The following is a 23792-nucleotide window of genomic DNA, read 5'->3' as shown; positions in this document are numbered from 1 at the left end:
TCTTCTTGAAGTTTTGAAATCATTTGCTTTACAAGGTTTGCTAAGGTTTGCTGCTAAGACTGTCCATTGAAACAACGGGATTTCACAAAAGGAGGGAAGCAAAGAGAAGGGGACAAAGGGTGAAGTGGACAGCGAAGGGGCAGAAATCCAAAAGCCGGCCAATGTTCCAGAGAGGAGATATCAGTTGGAATGTCGTTAGGTAGGGGGAGGGGGAATCCTTAGAATGGGGTCGCGAGGGCGTCCACTATGATGGGCAAGGAGCAAAGGCAGGGGATTGGTCGAGGAGAGATGCAAAGCATCCAGGTTGCCAAGGCAGCAGCCACACAGGAGAAGGCAGGAAGGAGGACGGAGCCTAGTCCTTGTCCTTCACTTGCTCCTGGCAGTTTAAATTGGCCTGCACCTAGTGCCGGCAGAACTTGCGTACCTGCTGACTTACTGATACCCTCACCTACTGAGCTGAACCCTATTCCACTCTCCAGCTAGATCCCTCTCCTTCTACCCTCCCCTAAATCCCCCCAACCCTGTCTCTTCCTCCTCGGAGATATCCACCCACTCTGCCCTTTCCCATTTCTCACACCTCAACTCTGAGCCTGGCCACACCCTCACCCCATTCGCATTCTCGGGACCACCCCCACCCTAGACCCAGCCTTAGCCCCTCCCCTTCCCCTCTTGGTGGCACCAACACCGCCCCCCAGGGAGCCAGGACATGGGGTTATCCTGGCTACTCTTCTGGCTCATTCTGCTGGGATTTCCAAGTGACCCACCCATTACCGTGAGTAAATGTTGGGCATACCTGCTTCCTTCCGTTTTATTGGACTCTCTGTTTCATACTGATTTAAATCAGGTTCTTCTTGGGTGCTTTGAGTGGGCTCTCCTTACTCCTGTAGAAAGCTGCAGTTTCCTAACTAGCCTTATTAGACTGGCACCATCTGTCCAGGTGGGGTTCTGTGTCCTCCAGATCCTACTTATTTCACACACAGGAAATGATGAAATAGTTGAAATGTGAAGATAGTAACTTTATAACCTCAAAAGGCAAAGAACTGTACATGTTCTAAAAGCTGTTGAATTGTACAGTTTTAATGGGGGATCAAATGGTATGTGAATTATCTTAATGAGCCTGTTCTATGAAAAAGGAAGAACCTCGTATTTGATCAGACTCCTGCTCATTACACTTGATCTTGGAAGCTCTAGTAAGGTTCTCCTTCAAATCTACGGTTTAGATTCCATCCCATGTACATTTACTTTTTTCTTAAGTATATTATTCATATTTCTGAAAGCATGTCTGTGATGGGAACTGTTTTTCCTAATAACTGGTATTATTAACACTGTGTGAAAAAAATATCATTGACCTTTTGTGCTTTCTTGTTTCTTCCTTGGCTTTAACAACGTCTGAGTCATACCTTTCCTTCTGTGCCTGGGAGCTGCCCCAGGTGCATTTCAATATTTACTTCTGAAAGGAAGATGAAAAGAAATCCTGGTAAAGTCATTCTAGTTTTGAACATGATAGTTGATTATGTCCAACATACTGTCTAACTAAAAGCAACTGCAAAAGTTGAGAAAGTATGTAAAACAGTAGAGGGGAAGGCATTGGAGAACCAAACCAAAAGGACTTGAAGTACTACATCCCCGAAGGAAAGGAATCACCCTGATCTAAGCACCACATGCATACTCTCTTTCCCCTGAAGCACTTTCTAGTTTTGTAGGTGGAGAAATAGAATCCCAGCAGAAAATGACAGTCATGCTGGACTGAGAGGAGCTTGGCTTTTAATCCTGGAGAAGGGAATGGTACTTACACTTCCAGGGAGATGTAACAAGCAGAGGCATAACAGTAATAGGAAAAAAAAAGTGGTTACCTTACAAAACTTGCTTATTGGAAAACATCAGAGCCAACCAGGGGACTGAGAAAGTGAAGTAATATAACTAGATTAAAATTTCAGTAAGAGAAGAGCCATTACTAGATGAACTAGAGGAAACCAGTCATTTCCAACCTAAGGGAGTTTGATTAGTCTGTACCCTGAGGCTGAGACTGCTGTAGACAAAAAGCCCCTACTAAGGAAAAATAAGCCAGTAGAGCTTTAAATGTGGGTTGGAATCTGGGAGAATCCTAAACACATTCCTGGGTTTTCCTGTAGGGTATTTGCCGAGGACTGGGATGGTAAATGCAGCTGTAGGTTAATATTTTGTCCCAATCTGCTGCTGTTGGATTGTTCCCATAGGGTGTTTTACAACCATTCCAGCCACTTTCCAGTCCAGGGTGTGCACTGGAACAGGAGAGTCAGAGGTGAACATACTGTATGTGTTCTTTAAGATGCTACAGACAGTCTGGAAGGTGGACCCTGTTCTCTCCAGACCTAGGACCAGGAACCTGCAGAGGGAGCGTGAGCTGCCTCTGTACAAAACTGGGGGAAGGCTAGTAAAAGTGCTGTGAGGTTTTCCTGCTGTTCTTAAGTTGCCTTTTTCTTGATTCAGCATTCATTTGGCTGCTGTACACCTTTGACTGTTTCCCCAAAGTTCTCATTTATTTGTTTCAGCCAGTCTCTGCCTGTTTTCTAAGGTGCTGTGAGGAGACAGGGTTTTTAAACTTCTTACTCAACCATCTTGGTCAGGTAAACCCCTTCCTCAGATGCTTCTAATTGTTTTAGCATGGCACGTACTGCAACCTAGTCAGAAAAGATGAAAGATTCCACCCTATGTACATTTGAAAGCAATTATAAGTTTTGTCATGGCCATTTTGCCAGGATCTTTTCTTTCAGATTGAAGAAAATTTTCTGATATCATTTCAGTTATAAAGATGAAAAATTGCTGCTGAATTACACACACACACAAAAAAACTAAACTAAAGATTTTCACATATATTTCCATTTAGTTTTAGTCATTTTCATCTTCCCATAAGTATTCCATTTGTAATGTCTTAAATTTACTAAGGTAATGTTGCCTATACTATGTTTTTTATAGTTCTTTTAATCTGTATTTCTCTTTCTTTACTAACTCTTGATTTTGAAATGGTTTGTTAATTGTTTTAGAATGTGTTCTCAAATGTTTGATGTTATGTCTGCCTATTCTAATCACAGATGTTTACTTTTTTCTGTTATATGTCTGTAGTTTTTCTTTTTGGCCCTTGTCCATATATCCCTTTTTCCTAAAAGTCAATTCATGTACCATTTATATTGTAGCTTTAAGAAAGGAATTTAAGGTTTTTTCCTGAGAAGTAAAATGCTGAAGCAATCATAAAATAGAAATTGTCTGTTTCTCTAAAGGAAAAATGAATGTATATAGAGGCAAACAGTACAAGCAGAGATAAATACAGGGAGAAGTCATGAATGTGTGCCAGGAAATAAAACTGAAGACAAGAAAGAGGATGCCAAATGCTTAACTATGTCCAAACAGTTTAGTGTTTCCTCCTTCAAGTCTGCAATTTAGATTCCATCCCATGTGCACTTGCATTTTTGTTAAGCATATTACTCATATTTCTGAAAGCTTGGCCACCCTGGGAACTATGGTGTCTAATAATTGGTGTTATTACTACTATGTGAAAAAAAGCAAAATATCATTTGCATTCTGTGATATCTTGTTTCTTCTTTGGCTTTAACAACTTGCTTGTCATACCTTCCCTTCTGTTTCTGGGGACTCCCTCAGGGATTCTGTGTCCATATAGTTTAAGGGGAGCCCTCAAAAGTCTGTGACATGAAAATAAATGGCTGTTACTTGCTGGGATTGTTAAAAAATGAGTGAATTTATGGCATGGAGGACATGACAGGCAGGAAGATGAGTTCCTGTCCTCATGTGGTGTTCAGACTCCTGATACACCCAGAGCAGAAAGGGTCAGTGGCGACCTTAGTATCTTCTTTCTCTCTCTCTCTCTCTCTCTCTCTCTCTCTCTCTCTCTCTCTCTCTCTCTTTTAAGATATTTTGATTACATAAATGTTACAGAGAATATACAGGGGATTCACATATGCCTTAGTAGCTTCTAAGCATATAGAAATATCCAGTGTCAACTGGGAAGATTTCAAAGTAAGCCCTCCAAAAGAGGGAAAGAAGCAAAGGAAAGCAGAGAGAAAGATTGGAAACACACTTTGGAGATCATTAATTTTTCTTTCTTTTCTTGCATGCACCAGTTACCAAGGAAGGATCTAGAAAACTCCAGTGGGACCTTGTATTGACACAGAACCAAGACAATTGAACCACTCCAGGAAGAGAAAAATCTAATCTCTTCCTTGTGAGTCTAATATATGGTGTAATTTCATGATAGCCTTTATTCTTGCCTTTTTTTCCCCATTTAGGTTTCATTTTTCATAGCTCAGTTAAGCTCTCTTTCCCTAGTGCATCTGTGAGCATTTGGATAAGTTAACCCATTTTTCATTTCCCACCGCTACCCTTGTTCATGGCCATGTCCACCAGTAAAATCCTGAAGTCAAGTTATTTTATCCCACTTTAGTAAAACCAGCTTTAGGACCAGACAAAATATATCTTTGCTCTTTTAGTATGTGTCCATGATGCTTTGCTTCCCTTTATCAGAAGCATTTGTATTCATTGCTTTGTAAGACAGTTAATTTGTTTACATGGTTTTGTCTCACCTAGAAAGTCACAGCTCTGTACAGAAAGGGTCTTGTCTGGCCCATTCACCTGCATTCCGGGGTATTTCCATACAGGATCGTTGTGAAGGAGACCGGAACAACCCATAGGCTCATCCCTCGGTATGGCAGAATAGACAGGCACACCAAACTAGGCTGGGAAGGAAAAGGGGCTGTATTAGCTGGAGGAGGAGAGTAGACCTAATCAATCTCAAATCTGAAATCTGCCTCCCTGCCAAGGTTTTTTTTTGGTTTTATTTTAACAACTTTTATACAGGTTTGAAACAAAGAGAATTAATTGTAGCATGATTTGAAACAAAGAAAATTAATCATTGGGGAGGGGTTGGAGGAGCTTTTCTAATGTTTCTGCTCTGGTTAATATTTAAGATACATATTGTGCCTGTTGCCTCTAAATTTCACGGGGGTAAGAGTAGGGAATGAGTGAAGCATTACGAAGGTATATTTTTCTCTACAAAGAAAGAGAATTAAAATGTCTAGTTAATGTTCAACTCAACATGCAACAAAAGACACAAGAAGAAAAATCATGAGAGACACAACAAAGCAGGGAACGGAAATGACTCCAGCAATTAGGTGCCTCCCTCCCAGGTTGGAGGTCCTGGGCTCAGTTCCCAGTGCCTCCTAAAGACACAGCACACAGTAAGTGCAAACAAGGAGGGGATGGGGAGAGATAAATAAATAAAATAAATCTTTAAAAAAACACATTGAACTCGACAGAGCTATGTGCTTTTCTTTAGAGACTTTATGCCTATTCTAAGGTGCTTGCTAGGTTACAAGTATATTGTATTCTGTTCATGCTACAAATCCCCCCGGTTATTCTTGAGCTACAGATTCCCTTTGATTTTACTTTTATTTCCAATCGTGGAATTAATTTTGGGGGGACTCAGTTGTTCGTTCTGGCTGCTTCCTACTGAAATGGGTTGTAGTAGTTACGGGGTTTCTTGCTGGAAACATTGGTCCATGGTATGTAAGCAAAATTGATCATTGTTCAAAGGATTGGGGGTAATCTTGAAAGTAGCTCTAGGCGAGGACTCCTGACTTAGGGATTCACAGGTATATTTTTATGTTCAGGATCTTCAGGTGGGTTGCTGACAACAGCTGCTTTTTGGCGGAGTGGTAGAGAATCACTGTGCAAGATTGGTTGTAGCTTGACTCTAGTATGATGTATCCATGGTTTGATGCTGTAGTTTAAGAGAAGAGTGAGTGTGAAGCAACACCAGATATGCTCCTACCAATCTGGAACTTAGTTGTGTTTGGGGGTGTAAGTTTTTCCATGTTTGTAACCATATCCAATCTCCAGGATGGGAGTTGTGTAAAGGAGCACCTGCAGGGAACTTAAGATAGTTGGAAGCTTAGTTATTGATTTCAGTTAGAGTTCCTCCTAGGGGTTTTATAAGTTGAATAGTGGGTAATTCAAAACTAGGATGTATATTCCCAGCATATTCTACTTTTAGAAATGGCCTTCCACATGTCATTTCATAAGACTTAAACCTAATCCACTTTGGGGTTCTACTCATCCTCAGGAGTGCAACGGGCAGGGCTTTATCTCATTTTAACTGTATTTCCAAACAAATTTTTGCTAGATGTTCTTTTAATGTTCTGTTCATTCATTCTTTTTTTTCCCCCTGTGGATTGAGCTCGATAGGAGAAGTGAAGCCACCAATCAATACCCAGTAAATCGGAAACATCTTTGACTACATTAGAGACAAGGGCAGCACTATTATCACTTTGAATGGGCAGAGGGAGCCCAAACCCAGAAATAATTTCTTTTAGAAAACACTGAATAACTTCATGGATTTTCTCAGTTAGACAAGGGAAAGCTTCTACCCATCTAGTAAACTGTCAACAAATACTAGCAGAGATTTCAAATTTCCAGGTGCCTGAGGCATTATGGTAAAATCAATTTGCCAATCATCACCTCTGCCTGGTCACCGATAGTGTACTCCTTTTGTTAAAGCTGGTACTTTAGGGCGGGCCAAAGATTGACTAGAGTGCATGTTACGCATGGATTAGTTACAGCTTGACTAGTTCGGCTTAGGTTAGGTCTGCTTAGAAAATAAACCATTTGTAAAGGGTTTCTCGTCCATAGTGTGTGATTTGGTAAACGTGTGTTATGATGGGTTTGAGGAGGTTTTCTGGGACATGAGTTTTACTCATCTCCCTGCATTCATTTTCATTTTGTAAACATCCCTGTTTAATTAGACTTTGAAATCCCATTCTTTTGCCCTTGCTAAGTCTTTTTCTGAATACTGAGGTTTTCTAAATGTCTCTAGTTCAGGTCTTCACTCACTGTGAGGTAATAGTGTGTGGTTTGGGTAAAACTAAGCAAGGGTTGGAAGGGTAATTTCCCCTTTGGCCACCTCTCTTGCTGCTTTATCTGCCTGTCTATTGCCTTTAGCTTCTTTGCTATCAGTAGCTTGATGTCCCTTACAAGGAATAACTGCCAGTCTTTTGGCTGTAAAACTACAGTTAACAACTGCAAGATCAAGTCTACACGTTTTGATATTTTTATTGGCAGTGCTTAATAAACCACGTTCTTTCCAAATGGCTCCACATGCTTGTAGGACAACAGAAGCATGTCTGGACTCTGCATATATGTTTGCCTTTTGTCCTGTACTTAGCTGCAGGATGCTTACGAGAGCAACTAGTTTGGCTTTTGGTGCTGAAGTTCTTTGCTTCTAATATTCCAGTGAGAGTGACTACCGAATAGCCTGCTCTGCACTTTCCATGGTCCATGTAGCTGCTTCCATCTAATATTCCAATTTTATGGGAATATTAATCCCAGGATAATATAATAACTGCCACCTGTATCTCTCAGTTTGTCCATAACTGCAGATACTTCTTTAATTTATATCTTTAGTACAGAATTTTTTAAAAGACTAAATCCTTTTATTTATAATCAAATTATACCACCCATATGAACTTTGTAATTTGAAGGAGCATTTCCATTATCCAATGTTATTTTTTAAAATTTTAATTAGAGAAGTTGTTGGCCTACAGAAGCATCATACATAAAATACAGAGTTCCCATATACCACCCTATAATTAATATCTTGGATTAGCATAGAACATTAGTTGCAATTGATAAAAGAACATTGTATAATTGAAATATTAACTATAGTCCGTGGATTTACCTTAGGGTTCATAGTTTGTGTTGTACGTCTTATGTAATTTTTAAAAAATTTATTCTGGTATCATATATACATTCCAAAATTTCTCTTTTTAAATATATATTTCAGTGCTGTTTAATTATGTTCACAATCTCACAGTACCATCGCCACCATCCATTACCAAAATGTTTCCATCTTCCCAAATAAAACTTTGTACAATTTTAAACATTAACTCCCCACTTCCTACTCCCACCCTGGCTCCTGGTAACCTATATTCCAGTTTATGACTCTATGAATTTATTTATTCTAATTGTTTAATATTCATAGATCATATAATATCTGTCCTTTTCTGTCTGGCTTATTTCAGTCACCATGATGTCTTTAAGGCTGATCCATGTTGTCGCTTATATCAGAACTTTATTCCTTTTTACAGCCGAATAATATTCCAACGTGTGTCTATACTATATTTTATCTACTTCTTGATTGGTGGGTATGTGGTTGGCTTCCATCTTTTGACAGTTGTGACATATGCTGCTATGAGAATTTTGATTTCTGTTTCTCTGTTCATTCTACAGGTTGAGCGTACGTTTGGAAATGTTCCAAAAGATTTAGTCCAGTTAATTCATAAGTATATCAAAGAAGATCTATACTTTCCATTCCATGTAAGTCTGAATTTATATTATTTTGTCAATTACAAATCGATTTATAAAATGATAAATTAAATTAACAATATTTAAAAATTTGCTCTATTTTGATAGAAAAATAACAAAGTTAGTATATCCAATTTTTCCCCCTAATCCTTGAGTCATATGTAAGTGATGTAAACAGCACCTATTTAATATATAAAATATGTTGAATTTTGACATGTATATGTAACTATGAAATAATCACCACCGTGAAGATAATAATCATACCCAACAAGCCCAAAAGCTTTTCTGTGCTCCATTGTAATCCATCCATCCATCCCCTCCATCTTTCCTAATACCCCTTCCTCACAATTACGGAAGGACATGGAAAGTTTTCTATTATTGGAGCAAGATTCTTTTTAGTAACATAATCATTTTGACATTTACCCTTGTGGTTTTATATATTGATGGTTTTGTTCATTTCCATTCCTGGGTAGTATTCCATTTTATGGATATACTACAATTTGCTTATTGTTAATTCTTATCCTTGGTAAGAAATTTGGGGCTGATTCATCCATAAAAACATAAACCCAGAAATTAGCACCTCTGCAGAATTCTACCTGCGCATAGTTATAATTTGCAACTTATGCTGAATTGAGAGTGTACCTAAAAGCGTTTATATACCTAGCCATTTAATAGCAATTGCTTTTGAAAGGCTTGCTGAAAAACGCAGAACAGAAAAAGTCAAAGCACTGCTATGTGTTATTTTGGTTTTGCTCTTATTCTGACTTTTTTATTATGAAAATTTTCAGCCTTAAAGCAACATTTTCCATTAACAGTTCACTAAACATAATCACCTACCTTCCTATCCAACCATCTATTCATCATATTTTAGTGCATTTCAAAGTAAATTGGAGACATCAGAATATTTCCTCCTAAATACTTTACCATGCCTGTCATTAAGCATTGTTAAATATTTATTTACAGATTTTTCTTTTAATGTGCAATTTACATAGAGTAAATAAACAAATCTTAAGAGAACATCATGGAAGTTTGACATACATATACACATGCATAATACAAACCCCTTTCAAAACGTGTTTCTCTTGCACAGTAGAGGCCCAGATGGCCTGAGGGGGGTGGGAAACACCCCAGAAAGTGTCATTACCCTACTTTCATTCAATCTTTGCCTTCATTATAACAATTTTACTTGTTCTAGAATTTCATATAAATGGAAGCACGTTATATGTACTCTTCCGTGTGTGTCTTTCTCTGCTCAGTATAGTGTTTCTGAGATTTGTTCTTGTTTCTGCATGGATCAGTAATTTATTCTTTTTCATTCCTGATTCCTATTCTGTTGAATGAATCTCTCTTTTTTAATACTTTGTATTTTAAAATGTACAGTATTGTGAATTACTGTAAATTACTTTGAGGCTTCTCATTATTTCCGATATTGTTATTCTAGCTAGCTGATCTACTGCCTGACAGCTTTCCTTCTGGGTCTGACTTGTACAGATTTTTTTGGAATTGTATCATTACTACTGGCTACTTGGGAATTTCTTTATTTGCCATTTTCATCTGGAGCAAAGTCCTTGCTGTGAGTATATTAAAGTACCTTGTAGGTAAACTTTGACTCATAAATAATAAGTAGGCCATTTTTTAGTTGCTGGTTTTTTAACTTGTTTCCTTTATTGTATTTTATTTATTTATTTGTTTGTTTGTTTGTTTATTTATTTCCCCTGCTCCCCTGCTCTGGTTGTCTGTTCTCCGTGTCTATTTGCTGCATCTTCTTCTTTGTCCACTTCTGTTGTTGTCAGTGGCACGGGAATCTGTGTTTCTTTTTGTTGCGTCATCTTGTGTCAGCTCTCCGTGTGGGTGGTGCCATTCTTAGGCAGGCTGCACTTTCTTTCCCGCTGGGCAGCTCTCCTTACGGGGCACACTCCTTGCACGTGGGCCTCCCCTACGCGGGGGACACCCCTGCGTGCCATGGCATTCCTTGTGCGGATCAGCACTGTGCATGGGCCAGCTCTACATGGGTCAGGGTGTCCCAGGGTTTGAACCGCGGACCTCCCATGTGATAAACGGACGCCCTAACCACTGGGCCAAGTCCGCTTCCCAAGTTGTTTCCTTTAGATTGCTGAAATATGAATAGAAATTAATGTTTGAAATGGAAACTAACCTTGTAAAATAATCTAAATTTTAAATTAATATCTCAGTGAACACATGAACTATATAGCTTTGATGAGAATATTTTAATTTAGAAATCCTTTCTATCAAAAATAAATACTAACTATTAACTATTTATGGGCTTTTTCATGTACTGTTCATGAAATTGAAAATTCTCTTGAAAAATAGTTTAATATAATTTATCTGACACCTTTAACATGTTCGTATTATTTTTAATCACTGTATTTCCACTCCTTGTTATCTGCCCTAATGATATAAATGTTTTTGAAATCTTATATGAGGATTTTCAATAAAATAATATTTATTACAGCAAAAATATGGCAACTACCAAACTCATCCATGACGCGGGAAGTACTGCACATCCTTACAATGGAATAAACAAAGATCTTAAAATTCATTCTTTCAATGTCATTTCAAGAAAAACACAATGCTGTTGATCTAATGTCAATGAGAAAAAACAGAAACAGGCAGCTTCTATGTAGTCTGGTTTAAAATATATACACCTCTATACACACATAGAATAAAAGAATGCTGCATGAAAATACTATAAAATGGTTAGAAATACTAGTTTCTAAGGGATTTTTTTTTATTCCTATCCCTGATATAACATTATTTCTAAAAATTTCTAACTGAATTATATACTATTATATTCAGAAAATATATTTTGTTTGAAAATACAGAGTAGGTCATGCCTAAATTCTAAAAATTGGATTCCTTTGGGTACTTTTGTTTTCCGCAGTGGATCTTGCACATCGTTGTGATAATGTATTCCACAGTACTTAAAAAATAAAAGTCTTAGACTTTTTAAAAATGAAAATTGCTGACTGGTTTTCTGATTATATCTATAATATCCATCACCAAATACAAAATATGGTGCATTTTCATATACCACAAATAATCCCTTACACTTTTTGCAGTCTAATCCCTCAACTCCCACACAGGCCCAAGCACCAACTGATCTGCTCTCTGTCACTGTGCATTCCTTTTGCCTGTAATAGAATTTCACATACATGGAATTAATTACACAGTGTGTACTCTTCTGTGTCTGATTTCTCTTACCAGGCACAAAGATTTTGAGTTTCATATTGCAAGTATCAGTCATTTGCTCCTTTCTGCTGGTTAAAAAGTATGGTTTATCTACTCATTAACTGATGTTTCTCATGTGTCCTACTGAATCAGCAGCAGCACTCACCCTTAAAGGAGAAATGGGGTGACCCAGCTGGGATGGCCCCAAACTGCCCCAAAATGAGGCCTGTTGAGATTTTGAGGAAAAAGTCACTGAACACCAGGGTGATTAGTCCTTAAGCATTTATTAAGGGCATTTACAGAGAACTGCTGTTACCTGGAGATGGAAGGCAAGAAGTTCCTTCAAGTAATTAACATAGGGCTAGGCACCAAAGTTGGCTGAATGCCACAGGCTCAAATGCATATATTTCATTTTATTTTTTAAGGTTTATTTTTTTTTCCCCACCCCCCATTCCCCCCATTGTCTATTCTCTGTGTCCATTCACTGTGTGTTCTTCTCTGTTTGCTTGTATACTCATTAGAGGGCTCCAGGAACTGATCCTGGGACCTTCCGGAGTAGGAGAGAAGGGATTGCTCTCTTGCACCACCTCAACTCCCTGTTCTGCTACGCCTTCTTATTTTCTCGCCTCTGTGTCTCTTGTTGCATCATCTTACTGGGCCAGCTCTCAGCACTGGCCAGCACTCTTGCATGGGGCAACATTCCGGTGTGGGCTTGCACTCCATGTGGGCCAGCTCACTGCATGGGCCAGCTTGCCCTCACCAGGAAACCCTGGGCATCGAAGCCTAGACCTCCTACAGTAGATGGGAGCCCAATTGGTTGAGCCACATCTGTTTCTCTGAATATATTTTAAAAACATCTTGTACGTGCACTTTTCTCAAAACAAGATGTGCTCAGTATGGCAGCATTCAAGAGTATAGCAGACAAATCTCAGTGTGCATCCAAGGAGTTATGGGAAGAGATGACTTGTGGGTAAGAGTGGGTTGGGTGTTGGGTGGAACAGGGATGAGGACAATACTCAATCAGGCAGGAGATGCTATATGTATCATATATTTGCTGTAAAGTTTTTGCCCATGTATTTCACTTAAAAGTAATCCTCTGCATTCCTACAAACTCATATGTAATTTTCTCCTAAAATAAAGGTCTTTACTTATTTTTTTATTATGCCAATAATACATGCACCTTGAAAAATCAGTGTATAAGAGGAACAAAATTCAAGTCAAGTGTGATCCCTCCCTAAAAGTCCCCTTTTTAATTTGAGTTGGTTTACCCTTAAATTGAGTTGAACTTTCTGCTCAAACATATTCCCACATTTAAGTAAAAGAGAGTTTTTCTATGCGTACTCTTTTAACTTTTTAATTCATGTGCTAGTTTGAATCTTTTGTGGACCCCAGAAAATCATGTTCTTAAGGTAACCCATTCCTATGCATGTGAATCTATTGCATGTGGCAACTTTTAGTTAGACTCAGTTAAGGAATCTTTGGACTCGATCATTTTTTATTAGATCACTTCAGTTAAGGGCCTTGGATTAGACTGTGGAACTTCTAATCCTCTTTTGGGAGTCCTGTCTAAATGGAGGAGAAGGGAGAGAAAAGGAGCCATCATTTTACCCTGCCATGTGAGAGGACTCTAGTATCACCTGCAGCCCCAGAAAGGGAAATCCTGGGAGGCTGAGAGAGACCAGAGGCTGGACGCAAAGGAGCAGCCCAAAGGTGAAGCAATGAACCCTGCAGGAGCAGGAGAGTTGAGCCACGAGCCTGGTCACCCACAGCTGAGCCCTGGGAGAAAGTGTTCTGGAGGAGAAGGCAGAGATCACTTCCTGTTTTGTCTTACCATGTGGCAAAAGTCTAGGATCTCTGGCCGCTGACCTTTGGTGAGACAGTATCTCTAACAATGCCCTGATTTGGACAATTTCATAGTTTCAGAACTGTAAGCTTTTACCCTAATACATTCACATTATAAAAGCCATTCCATTTTTTTTATATTGGCAGCCTTTTGCAAACTAAAACAACTCAATATGTCAATATATGGATAAATGTATTAATGAATGCAAAATATTTTAACAGATGTTATACCAGTATTAGACCTTGAGACTTTTTCATTTGTTTTACTATTATAAATAACTCACCTGGCATGAGAAGAAAAATCTTAATCACTAAACTAAACCAAAATTTGAAAAATATCTATCTTTTTTGTCTGTTTGTGTGATTAAAATAATATCAAGACCACATTTCATTAGATAAATTTTATTAGGTTAAATATTCCAAATCTGCTTTGCTTTATTTTTTTATATATTTTTTCTCTGAATTAGAAAAATCCTTACAAAGTCCTAAAAAAATCTGGAAAACGAAGGTAAAATGCAAAAATAAAAATCATGCAATCATACCACCAAACTAATATTATCATTTTGATATGTTTCATTCACATTTTCTACCTTTATTCTTCCTTTCTCACCCTTGCCCCTAGAGAAACCTATAAACGTATTGTAGTGAGTATGTGCATATCGCTATGCTTTCTTCTCTGTGGTTTTCTATAATAAATTTAGAAGCGTATGATGTATACTTGTAAGTATATTTAAATAATAATTAAAATCTTTACAATACTCTGTTGGAATTAATGCATAATCTCTTATGGATATCTTGTAGTTTATCTTTCCATTTAACACTCTTTCCATATAGACAGCATTTAAGTTGTTTCTGCATTTATACTTTGAAGATGATTTAAGGAACAACTTTGTGTAAATCTCATCTGAGTATTTTAACTTTTGGGGGTATTATAAATTGGGTGTTTGCGTCAAAAAGAGGGTGCTGTAAGCAGATGTAGCTCAGTGGTTGAGCACCTATTTCCCATGTACAAGGTCCTGGGTTCAATCCCAGGTACTTCAAAAAAAAAAAAAAAAGAGAATGCTGGTACACAACTGAATGCATCATTCTCTTATGGTTTGTCTCATGTGCTGGGCAAAATCAATTGATTCTGTGTGTTCCCAGACCAGTAAAGTAATTTTATTTTCTATGTAGAAAATAATCCATTTCCGACTCATAGATGTAAGAAATAATTATACTCACCAAATATTTGTTGCATGGGTTTTCTTATGGTAGACCAGAATGAAAACTGAAGACCTGGATAGACTGAGGCCAACACTAGGGCACAATTAATTGAAACATAATGTGCCATTTAGAAATGAAATGATTTCTCATGCCAGGCAAAAAAAAAAAAAAAAAAAAGTGTGTTCTGCTCACATGTTCTGACATATCCCCTCATTTGTTCCACATTCAAGGAGGGACGTACCTTTGGATTTGATTTGTAATTTAGGTTCTTTTTAACTTCTTAATTGGGAAAAGAATAGGACATTAGTATATTTTTTGACAGTCCTAATTCCTCACTTATAAACATAATTTGCAGAACAGATCATTCTGTAAAAATGAGTTTGGCAGATGACTGAGGCTAGCATGATAAAGGGGCAGAAGTTTTGAATGCAAGTTTTCTAAAATTGAGAACAGTTTCCTGGTTTACTAAAGGGGCAGAAGTTTTGAATGCAAGTTTTCTAAAATTGAGAACAGTTTCCTGGTTTCTTAATTATAATGGACTTATCAACATAATTGAATGGTCCCCATGGCATAGCTATTGTAATAACCTTTTAAAGCAATGTCTTTCCCCCTGGATTTGTGCTTTGCCTTATCCCTTCCTTGCCTCTGGGATTGCCCTCAGAAAAAGGAAAAGCACAGAGTACAAAGGGAAATGGAGAGGAAGAATGAATGCATTTCATACTTACCACTACATTTCTCTGGTTCCAAGTCCCCAATCCCTGCTCTGATTTTTCAGTTGGCTCTGTGGCTACTTTCTCCTGTGCTGCAGAACTTTATTCTGGGCTTGCTTGTCCTCAGTCTCCTGTCCATCTCTCCTCTCAGCTTGCCCCTGGCTGTTGGGATGGGTGGCTGTTTGCAGAGGAAGCTCACTGGTCTTGTGAGCAAGTGCAACAATACTGGAAAATCCTTGTTCTGGTTGGACCTCTCTGGTTGCATTTTTACTGTAATGAAATTATTATGAATGGTGTTTAGATACTACAGTTAAATTCTCATCTCACAGCAAGATTTTTGGGTTTCCCTCAGCATCTGATCACCATTTATAATATTTGAACGGAGAAATATGTTCTGCATGACAAGGAAGTTTGTCTTCTCATGGGATATACATGGTGTACCGCCTGTGTTATATTGTGCGGTAATTCTTTAATGACTTCAGGAAAAGTTTGGGGTTAGGGAAACAGTTTTTGCCCTTTCCTGAAATGTTAACTGTCATTTCGCTTGTTGCTTGTGCATTTTCTCTGGCCCTGTCCTACTCTTTTTCTGATTTGAAGACATAAATTTTTAGTGGTCTGACAAAGTTAGAGCACCCGATTCCTTAGAATTGTTTCCCAATTCAGCAAATAACCATGCCTGAATAAGATGTCTAAGATGTATCTGATGAGAGAATGAGGTATATCTTAGTGCAAACCAAATATGCTAGAAGCTTACCTAGAATGCCTGAGGTCCATGCTAAAAGCTTACCTAAGATGTGGAAGATATATATGCTAATTCAAGCCTATTGAGAACTGAAACAAAAGGACCATTTGGCCTTTCCTCTCTGTATAAAAGGGACTCAAAAATCTTATTCGGGGCTCGGGATTGAAACAGAAAGCTCCCGAGTCCAGCCGATTGACTATGAGGTGCAGAGGTGCCCAAAGATGTACTTACCAAATCCAATGGATGTGTCATGATGATGGGAATGAGTGTTGCTGGGGGGGGGGGAGAGGTGGTGTGGGGGGGTGGGGTTGAATGGGACCTCACATATATATTTTTAATGTAATATTATTACAAAGTCAATAAAAAAAAAGGAAAAAAAAATAAACCATTTTTCCTTCTCAAAATCATTGCTGAGTCCTGGCCTCTCTATATGCAAATAATTGAACCTCTCAAATTCTACAACATTAGTGTGAATACTTAACATTTGTTTTGTATTCTCAGAGACTTCTAATACAATAAAGGGATTTAAACTTAATTATCTATATTGAGGCTGACAAAAATAATTTTAGGTTAATGATGCTTTAGAGCATATAAAAATTCTGTCATTAGCTTTTTAAAAATTAGGTAGATTTGTGTTCATTTAAAGTACTTTAGAGAGACTTCGGTCCAAAATAAAGTATTTACCTTAGTGCTTTGACTGGAAATGGCCTATAAGATATCACCATTTTAAAAAGGAAACTTTTATTTTTACTGGGATACATTTTTTACTATTTTCTTAGGAACTATAGGTTTCTGTTTAATATATTTGTCATATTTTAATTTTGTTTTCCATCTTCTAGGTAAAACCTCATACATATCAAGGTAAGCATTTAGGTTTCCATTAGTTTTGTAATATATTCTCCATACTGGTATTTCATGAGGATGCTAATTCAACTAAAGGGAATATGGTGACTTCTGATATCTGGTTGACTTCTTATTTCTTGGAGTTTCCCTGTTGCTGGGTTATTCCCCCGTATGACAGAGTAGATGGAGATGTAACCAACTGAGAAAGGAGACCAGGAAGAGGAAAATGTTGAGGAAACAAGTGATGATTTGAGTCTGAAATTTGCAAGGTTTGTCCATAACTTGGCTCTTGGGTAAAAGTAAAGATGAATCTGAAATTGTTTGTGCCTGCTAAAACCTCAAGGCTCAGAGAAAATTCTAGATAATACTGGATGTAGTATTTGTTATAAATGAGGTTTAAACAAAAGTTTGTGAGTGTTAAGTGGAGGGAGCCATTAATTTCAGTGGAGAATGAGTGGAAAGGAATATGATACAAAGTGGAGATAATAAACTCAGCGAATGTTTCATTGATTGTGATGAGTAAGTGCTTAAGTGGTGGTGTCTGTTGAGATCCAGGGAAGCTGCCTGCCTAAATTAAAGTCCCCCTGTTGCTGATGTTAGTTCCAGGATTGGTAGCATTTGTATGGTAAGAACAGTGATTTCAAGCAATAGAGCATTCGTGTTGGGTAAAGAGAAGGTAAGTGTGCAATTTGGGGTCAGGTGAGAGAATAAAATGCCAGGTGGAGGAGGAGGGAATACTGGACCCTGATCTAGATGATTTACATGTGTTATCCTTCTGTGAGGTACAGGTACTTTATGTATATTGTTTTCCTCGGCAGTAGGTGCTAGCATTCACATCTTGGAGATGAAAATCTTGAGTCTTAGTGGAATTTTGAATTGTCCAACATCTCTAATAGGCTAACTGGTAAAGCTAAAGATAGACCTGTGTGTACTCATTCCATTGTCCTTACCCTTCACATCCCCGCACTCTGATTCTTATGAAATGGAATCTGCTGGGCAGTAAGAAAATTAGAGTCCTGTGGCTAGGCCAATAATGTAACACTTTAGAAGGGACTTTAAGGAATTGTAAAATAAATAGCCTTAGAAGAGGGGAGAATCAGAGAGAATAATTTTTAAAACAATCGCAGTGACCTGTTTCTTTACCTTGATATTTAGAATTTGTAGTATGTATAGAGTGTGCAAATTTCTGTTTCATCACTGGTAATGATAAAGCTATTTAATGTACTTTCATTTTCTAAGAGTGATATAAATGAAAAGAGAGATAAGCTCTTTAGTTCTTTTTCTTATCACATGGGATGTTTATTTTTTGTTTATTAAAGAAGCTTTGCACCTCAGTTGTAGACTTTTTCACATAATTCACTTGTGTACACATAAAAAGAATAACAAGAGGGAGACAAATTGATAAAAAGTATTTCTACTACCTACATTCAAATTTCTACTCTCAGAGTGACTTTTCAACAAAAAGTCACTGATGTCTCTGTTTTTCCACACAAATAAAATCTTCAGGCCTGCTATCGATGCAACATTTTATAGAGAACCCTCCATTATTGAGAGATGAGTTCTTTTATTGATCTCCCCATCTTTGAAAAAAATAGGAATCTCATGGAAATAATGTTTTTCATTTTTATTTTTTTATAAACTTTTTAGAGAAGTGCTTAGCATTACAAGAAAATTACACTGAAAGTATAGGGAATTCCCATATAACATGCACACCCATGCACTGTTTTCCCTATTATTAACATCTTATATTAGTGTAGTACATTTGTTACAATTGATAAACCAATATTGAAGCATTGCAACTAACCAGAGTATTGTTTACATTATGTTTTACGCTTTGTACTGTACGGTTTTATCAGTTTTGGCAAAAGTATAATGCCATGTGTCCATCATTGCAGTATCGTACGGAAAAATGTTAGCATCTTAAATATGCCCTGTGTTCCACCTATTCATCCCACCCACTCCCTTCTAAAACCCTGCCATATCAATGCCACAATTTCTTCTCTTAACACTAGCTGAAAAAAAATAACTACTTTGATCTGGTTACACTTCCCCCTTATGTTGATATTTATTTATAAGTATAGAATGCCATGGAATTAAAAGATGCTGTTTTCATGCATGATGCTAATACTGTATAGATAATTTATGTCTAAAAGGAAGATAATGTACCTTTGCAGTTAATAAAATAGTGAATTCAATTTTGGGTTTTCCTAATAATCTTAGAGATTGTTTTTCTTTGTTTTTAGTCAATTTACAACAAATTTCTAACAAGATCAAGAATTTCATGGACGAAAATGCTGAAATTGCCCAAAAAATATCCATTTTGGAGCAGAAGGTATAATTTTCCTTTCACCATTTTTTCCCATGGCTTCACCTTGAATTGCTTCCCTTTTCCTGTAGTTCAGGTATTATGCTACTTTTTCTTTCATCTTGTAAATTTATGTCATCATGTTCTTTAGATAGTCCAAATTCAAAGCAAACACTATCTGTGCAAAGTAATGCTTTCAGTAAGATGGTTTTACTAGCACTATAATTAATGTTTTATCATGAATGGCTCTTTTATTATATAGACCAGTGAATTCAAGAAATGCATAAAAGAAACCAAGAGGGAATTTAATGTTCTTTCTGATGAGGCAAATAAATTTAAGGTAAATATCCCTTCTTTTCCTTAATTATATTTCTAAAACAGAAGAAAATAGTGAATATTACTGATCTTGATATGATTTATTGCAGGATAACATCAAAACACTTAACGGGAGTAATGAAATGCTGAATCAGAGCATTGAAATTACACGTGTGGCCTTGATTTTTAAGAGAAATGAGGAAATAAAAAATCAGATCTTGGTAAGAGTTTTGCTCTTAAGGTGTTACCATAATTTATACATTGTGTACGTTGTGTGGATTTCTATTGCTATTGATAGCAGTACGTGGGAGTCTGGGAATCTGAAAAATGTGAACAATTGTCTGGATTTTCAGGCACTAGTATTAAAAGACATTTGATTTCTTCAAGCCTAGGCAATATTTGTTTTCCCCAAACCCTGGTTAATTCTCACATCATTAGGTACTTCCCACCAAGTTTCATAAACTGAGAAACTGTGGGAGAGATGATTCTAAATGCCTATCCAAGGAGAATAGTCTTTGCCTTAACACAAAACAGAATTTTCTAGGTGATGAAGATTTTTATCTACCAGTAAGGAAAACCTTTCATTTGAGCTGCTTGACTTGGATGATATAAAACCTTCTGTGTGGTTACCTTGTCATTCAGTCATCAAGCATTATTTGAAAAGCATAAACGTTGTGGATGTAATCAAATATTTTTGCTTCCAGTATCTTTCCATTCCTCTTTTCTTTATGTGGTTGACTTACTCCTAAATCCAAATTAGAGCACCTTCTTTTATGTCAAAAAGCAGATCTAGAGGAGGGATATGTTCTTTTGACTTCCTCCTTTTTACCTTATTGCCTTTTGAAATCCGGAAATATGTTTTGTTTCTTTCCTATGTGCTGATACAGAGAGAAAATATTTCTCTTAGGAACAAGAAAGATGAGGTAAAAATAAATCCCATAGTTTATATAAAATAGAGAACTTAAAAAGCATACTTCCTGGATGACATTTTTCAAGTCAGTTTTAAAATCAGGAGATATGAGGACAAGTTTGTTTTAAAATCAGGAGATATGAGGACAAGTTTGTTTTCAGATTGGCAAAAATTTGAAATGTGACTCCAGGATTAGGGGTATTTGCTTACTTCTGCATTTCTTTTCCTTGGCACTATTTCTTGTGACCATCAGGATTTTTGCTTCTCCTGTCACACCACAATCAGTTTCTAACCTGAGTCACCCCAAGGGCTGATGACAAGATAATTAGAACAAAAGTCAGGTCTTTGATGACCCTGCTTGGGCAGTTACTGCTCCAGTGACCAAGTGAGGGTGGTTACGGTGGAGTTCAAGATATGGCACAGACTCTTACTGGGAGACACTGAGATAAGATCCTTCCACTCACATGGAAAATGGATCATGCGTATGAACTGTCTATCCCTTAAATATTGTTATTCAGGCACAAATGTGCTTTCTGAGGCATGTTCTAAACTCGACCAGCTTACTTAACAGCTAATTCTGGGGCCCAAACACGCAATTCTGTCTTCACTGTAGGGTTGATGGTGGGAGCACCTTCACTCCTTTCCTTCAAGGCTATAAGCTGAAATGTTTGGAATGTGAGGCCAACAAGGAGACATAGATTCCTTCTTCCTTGCTTCAGTCATATGATGCTAACATCTCTTGTGTAAAAATACTGAATTATTTCATACAGGTTTTATCTCTTTCCAGATGCAGCAACAAATTGAAGGTAGAAAGGAGCACTCTGAGCTCCTTGAAAAAATCAAGTACCTGGAAAACAAACAGAAAGACATGGAAAAAGCTATGACTGAGAAAGACAATACTATTGCTGTAAGTTCATCTCATGGATAAACTTTTAAATCTCCTTAACTAAAAGGGGGTCTTCATTCTAACGGTCTTTTTTCACTTTTTAGGCTTTGACTAATTGTATTGCACAGTTGAATGAGTCATATGAATCTGAATTTGAGGACAAAAATCTTGGCGTTAATGAAGTCCTGACAGGTAAGATGACTCTCAGGGAGGCTGGATCCCTTATGCTGTAGTTAAGGACAGAAGTACTTTCTTGATTAGGCTGCACCTCCTAACTATTTGCACGGTGGGGGCCTATTACTGGTTTTGTTATATGCTTGTTTCTGTCCAGCTCCGTTATATGAGTTATATGCTTGTTTCTGTCCAGCCTTTGCTTTCCTTTCCATTAAAAGCAAATTATACCTCAATTAAACTCTTGTTAAACACGTATCCCCACACAGTGTGATACCTCTTCATATCCTCTGGATGAATATAATTAAAAGGAGAGAGAATAAGAACTATTGACTAGGATCTAGAAATTGGAACCGCTCATACATCACTAGTGTGAATGTAAGAGGGCAATACTTTTGGAATCATCCTGGCAGTAACTCAAAAAGTTAAATATAGTTGTACCATCTGATCTTGGAATTCCACTTGTAAATATAACCCAGTGGAATGACAGCATATGTCTACAGAAAAACTTGTACGTGGGTACTAATTGCAGCAGTATTCATAATAGCCCAAATTGGAAATAAACCAAATGTCCATGAACTAGTTAATGGATAAATAAAATGTGATATTTCCATGTTTTAGCCAAAATTCTCTAGAAAAATAGAACTGACTGAATACATGTGTGTGTGTGTGTTTGTGTGTGTGTGAATTGGCTCACATGACCCAGGAATTTGGCAGACTTAAATTCCATAGGGCAGGATCCAAGTTGCAAACTCTGTAGTAACAATGAATTCCCTAGGAGAAGGAGAAGCTGAATGGCTTCAGTAGGCATAAAAATTCTTTTTTTCTGACTACTTAAATCCTAAATTCTCCCTTTAAGACCTCCAGCTGAGTAAATGAAAAGATTATTCATTCAGAAAGCAGTTAACTTTTTTGGTTGTAGGTATAATCTGCCATAAATACAAATGACTGGTCAATGTTTTAAATCTATGAAACACTCTCACAGTAAGAACTATGCCAGTACTTATTTGACCACACAACTGGACACCATAACCTAGCCAAGTGGGCCTGTGAAATTAACACTTACCATATAATGGAATGTAACCTGGCAATAAAAAAGGAGGTATCCATATATGCTATGTGTAGATAAACCATTGTAACATTATGCTATGGAGAAGAGCCAGATGCAAAAGATCACATTGTATAATTTCATAAAATTCAGGAATAGGCAAATCAAAAGAGAAAAAAAAGTAGATTCGTGGTTGCCAGGGGATAGAAGACAGAGTTTTGATGGAAGTGGCAAGAGATTGCTAATGGGTAATGGATGCTAATGGTTCCTTTGGGGGTGAAGGATAATGCTCTGAAGTTCGATAGTGGTGATTGTTTCATGACTATAAAGAAACTAATAACCACGGAATTGTACACGTTGAAAAGGTGCATTTGTGGTATGTGAATTATATTCCAATTTCTTAAAGTGCATTATAGTTGATCAGTTCTGCTGACTAACTCGTTTTTCCTTTCAATGTTTGAAAATGATAATGGAATAAGCCTCTATTTTCTTGGAAAACTTTAGAAGCATGAAAACTTAAAGTTACAAAACAAAGAAATATAAAGCAATTAAACTCTTCTGGTTTTTTAGATGTGAATAGAAAGATGGAAATTCCAGCGACACAGATGATGGATGTCTCCCAGGTATAACAATTTTTACAGAGTATTCTAGTACTACCTGGATTCTTATACGCCCTGAATTTTACAGTATTTCTCTTTCTGAAATTCTTAGACAAAAGCAGCAATATCAGCACCTGAGGATGACCTGGAAAAATTACAGTTTAGACTGGGATCCATGACGACTACTAAATGTAACCTGGAGGGTATGTTGCCTGTTTGGAAAATTCCCCACTTAGCAGAAATGATTTTACACTGGAAAGCTAAAAAATGGCTTCATGCTTTCAGGATGCCAATCTCTCTCCTCTCCCTACCTCAAACAGGTTCACTACTTTTAAGTCCATATGCAAACACATGGGGGGGAAATATTTTATCTTTTCAGAATATCTAAAGCAACTGGAAGATGAATGCAATGCTTTGAGGTCTGTGAAACATGCCAAGGAAGAGGAATGCAAAACCCTAAGCATGAAATTAGAGATTTTTGATGAAATCTATGCACAGAGAAAGATGTCTGCAGAAAAGTAAGGTTATTTTTGAACAGTGTAGATAATTGTTTTTTATATAATTAACCCAGTATTTTTGCTGTTTTCAATCTGTGCAGAATGAGCTTTATCCTTTCTGTCTTCAATTCCATATTCTATAGTTTATAAAATCCCTGCTCCTGTGTTTTTAATGATCCATGC

The 23792-nt window shown here is 37.2% G+C and overlaps 1 protein-coding gene across 1 annotated transcript in view; it reads left to right on the top strand.

The window, feature by feature from the left end:
- The first annotated feature begins 691 nt into the window (after window positions 1-691).
- Window positions 692-23792, top strand: part of LOC101438030 (transport and Golgi organization protein 1 homolog) — a 36124-nt gene continuing 13023 nt past the window's right edge. The window contains exons 1-12 of the mRNA XM_058286344.2: window positions 692-772; window positions 8275-8361; window positions 9791-9922; window positions 16875-16896; window positions 19122-19210; window positions 19446-19523; window positions 19609-19719; window positions 21196-21315; window positions 21399-21486; window positions 23084-23136; window positions 23225-23315; window positions 23492-23630. Of these exons, the coding sequence (XP_058142327.1) occupies window positions 707-772; window positions 8275-8361; window positions 9791-9922; window positions 16875-16896; window positions 19122-19210; window positions 19446-19523; window positions 19609-19719; window positions 21196-21315; window positions 21399-21486; window positions 23084-23136; window positions 23225-23315; window positions 23492-23630 (1076 nt within the window). The 5' untranslated portion in view covers window positions 692-706. The remainder of the gene's footprint in view (window positions 773-8274; window positions 8362-9790; window positions 9923-16874; window positions 16897-19121; window positions 19211-19445; window positions 19524-19608; window positions 19720-21195; window positions 21316-21398; window positions 21487-23083; window positions 23137-23224; window positions 23316-23491; window positions 23631-23792) is intronic.

This window comes from Dasypus novemcinctus, chromosome 23 (assembly GCF_030445035.2).
Source record: "Dasypus novemcinctus isolate mDasNov1 chromosome 23, mDasNov1.1.hap2, whole genome shotgun sequence".
Classification (NCBI taxonomy): Eukaryota; Metazoa; Chordata; class Mammalia; order Cingulata; family Dasypodidae; genus Dasypus; species Dasypus novemcinctus.
Note: the sequence above shows the minus strand (reverse complement) of the source record. Positions and strands in the feature narration are given on the sequence as shown.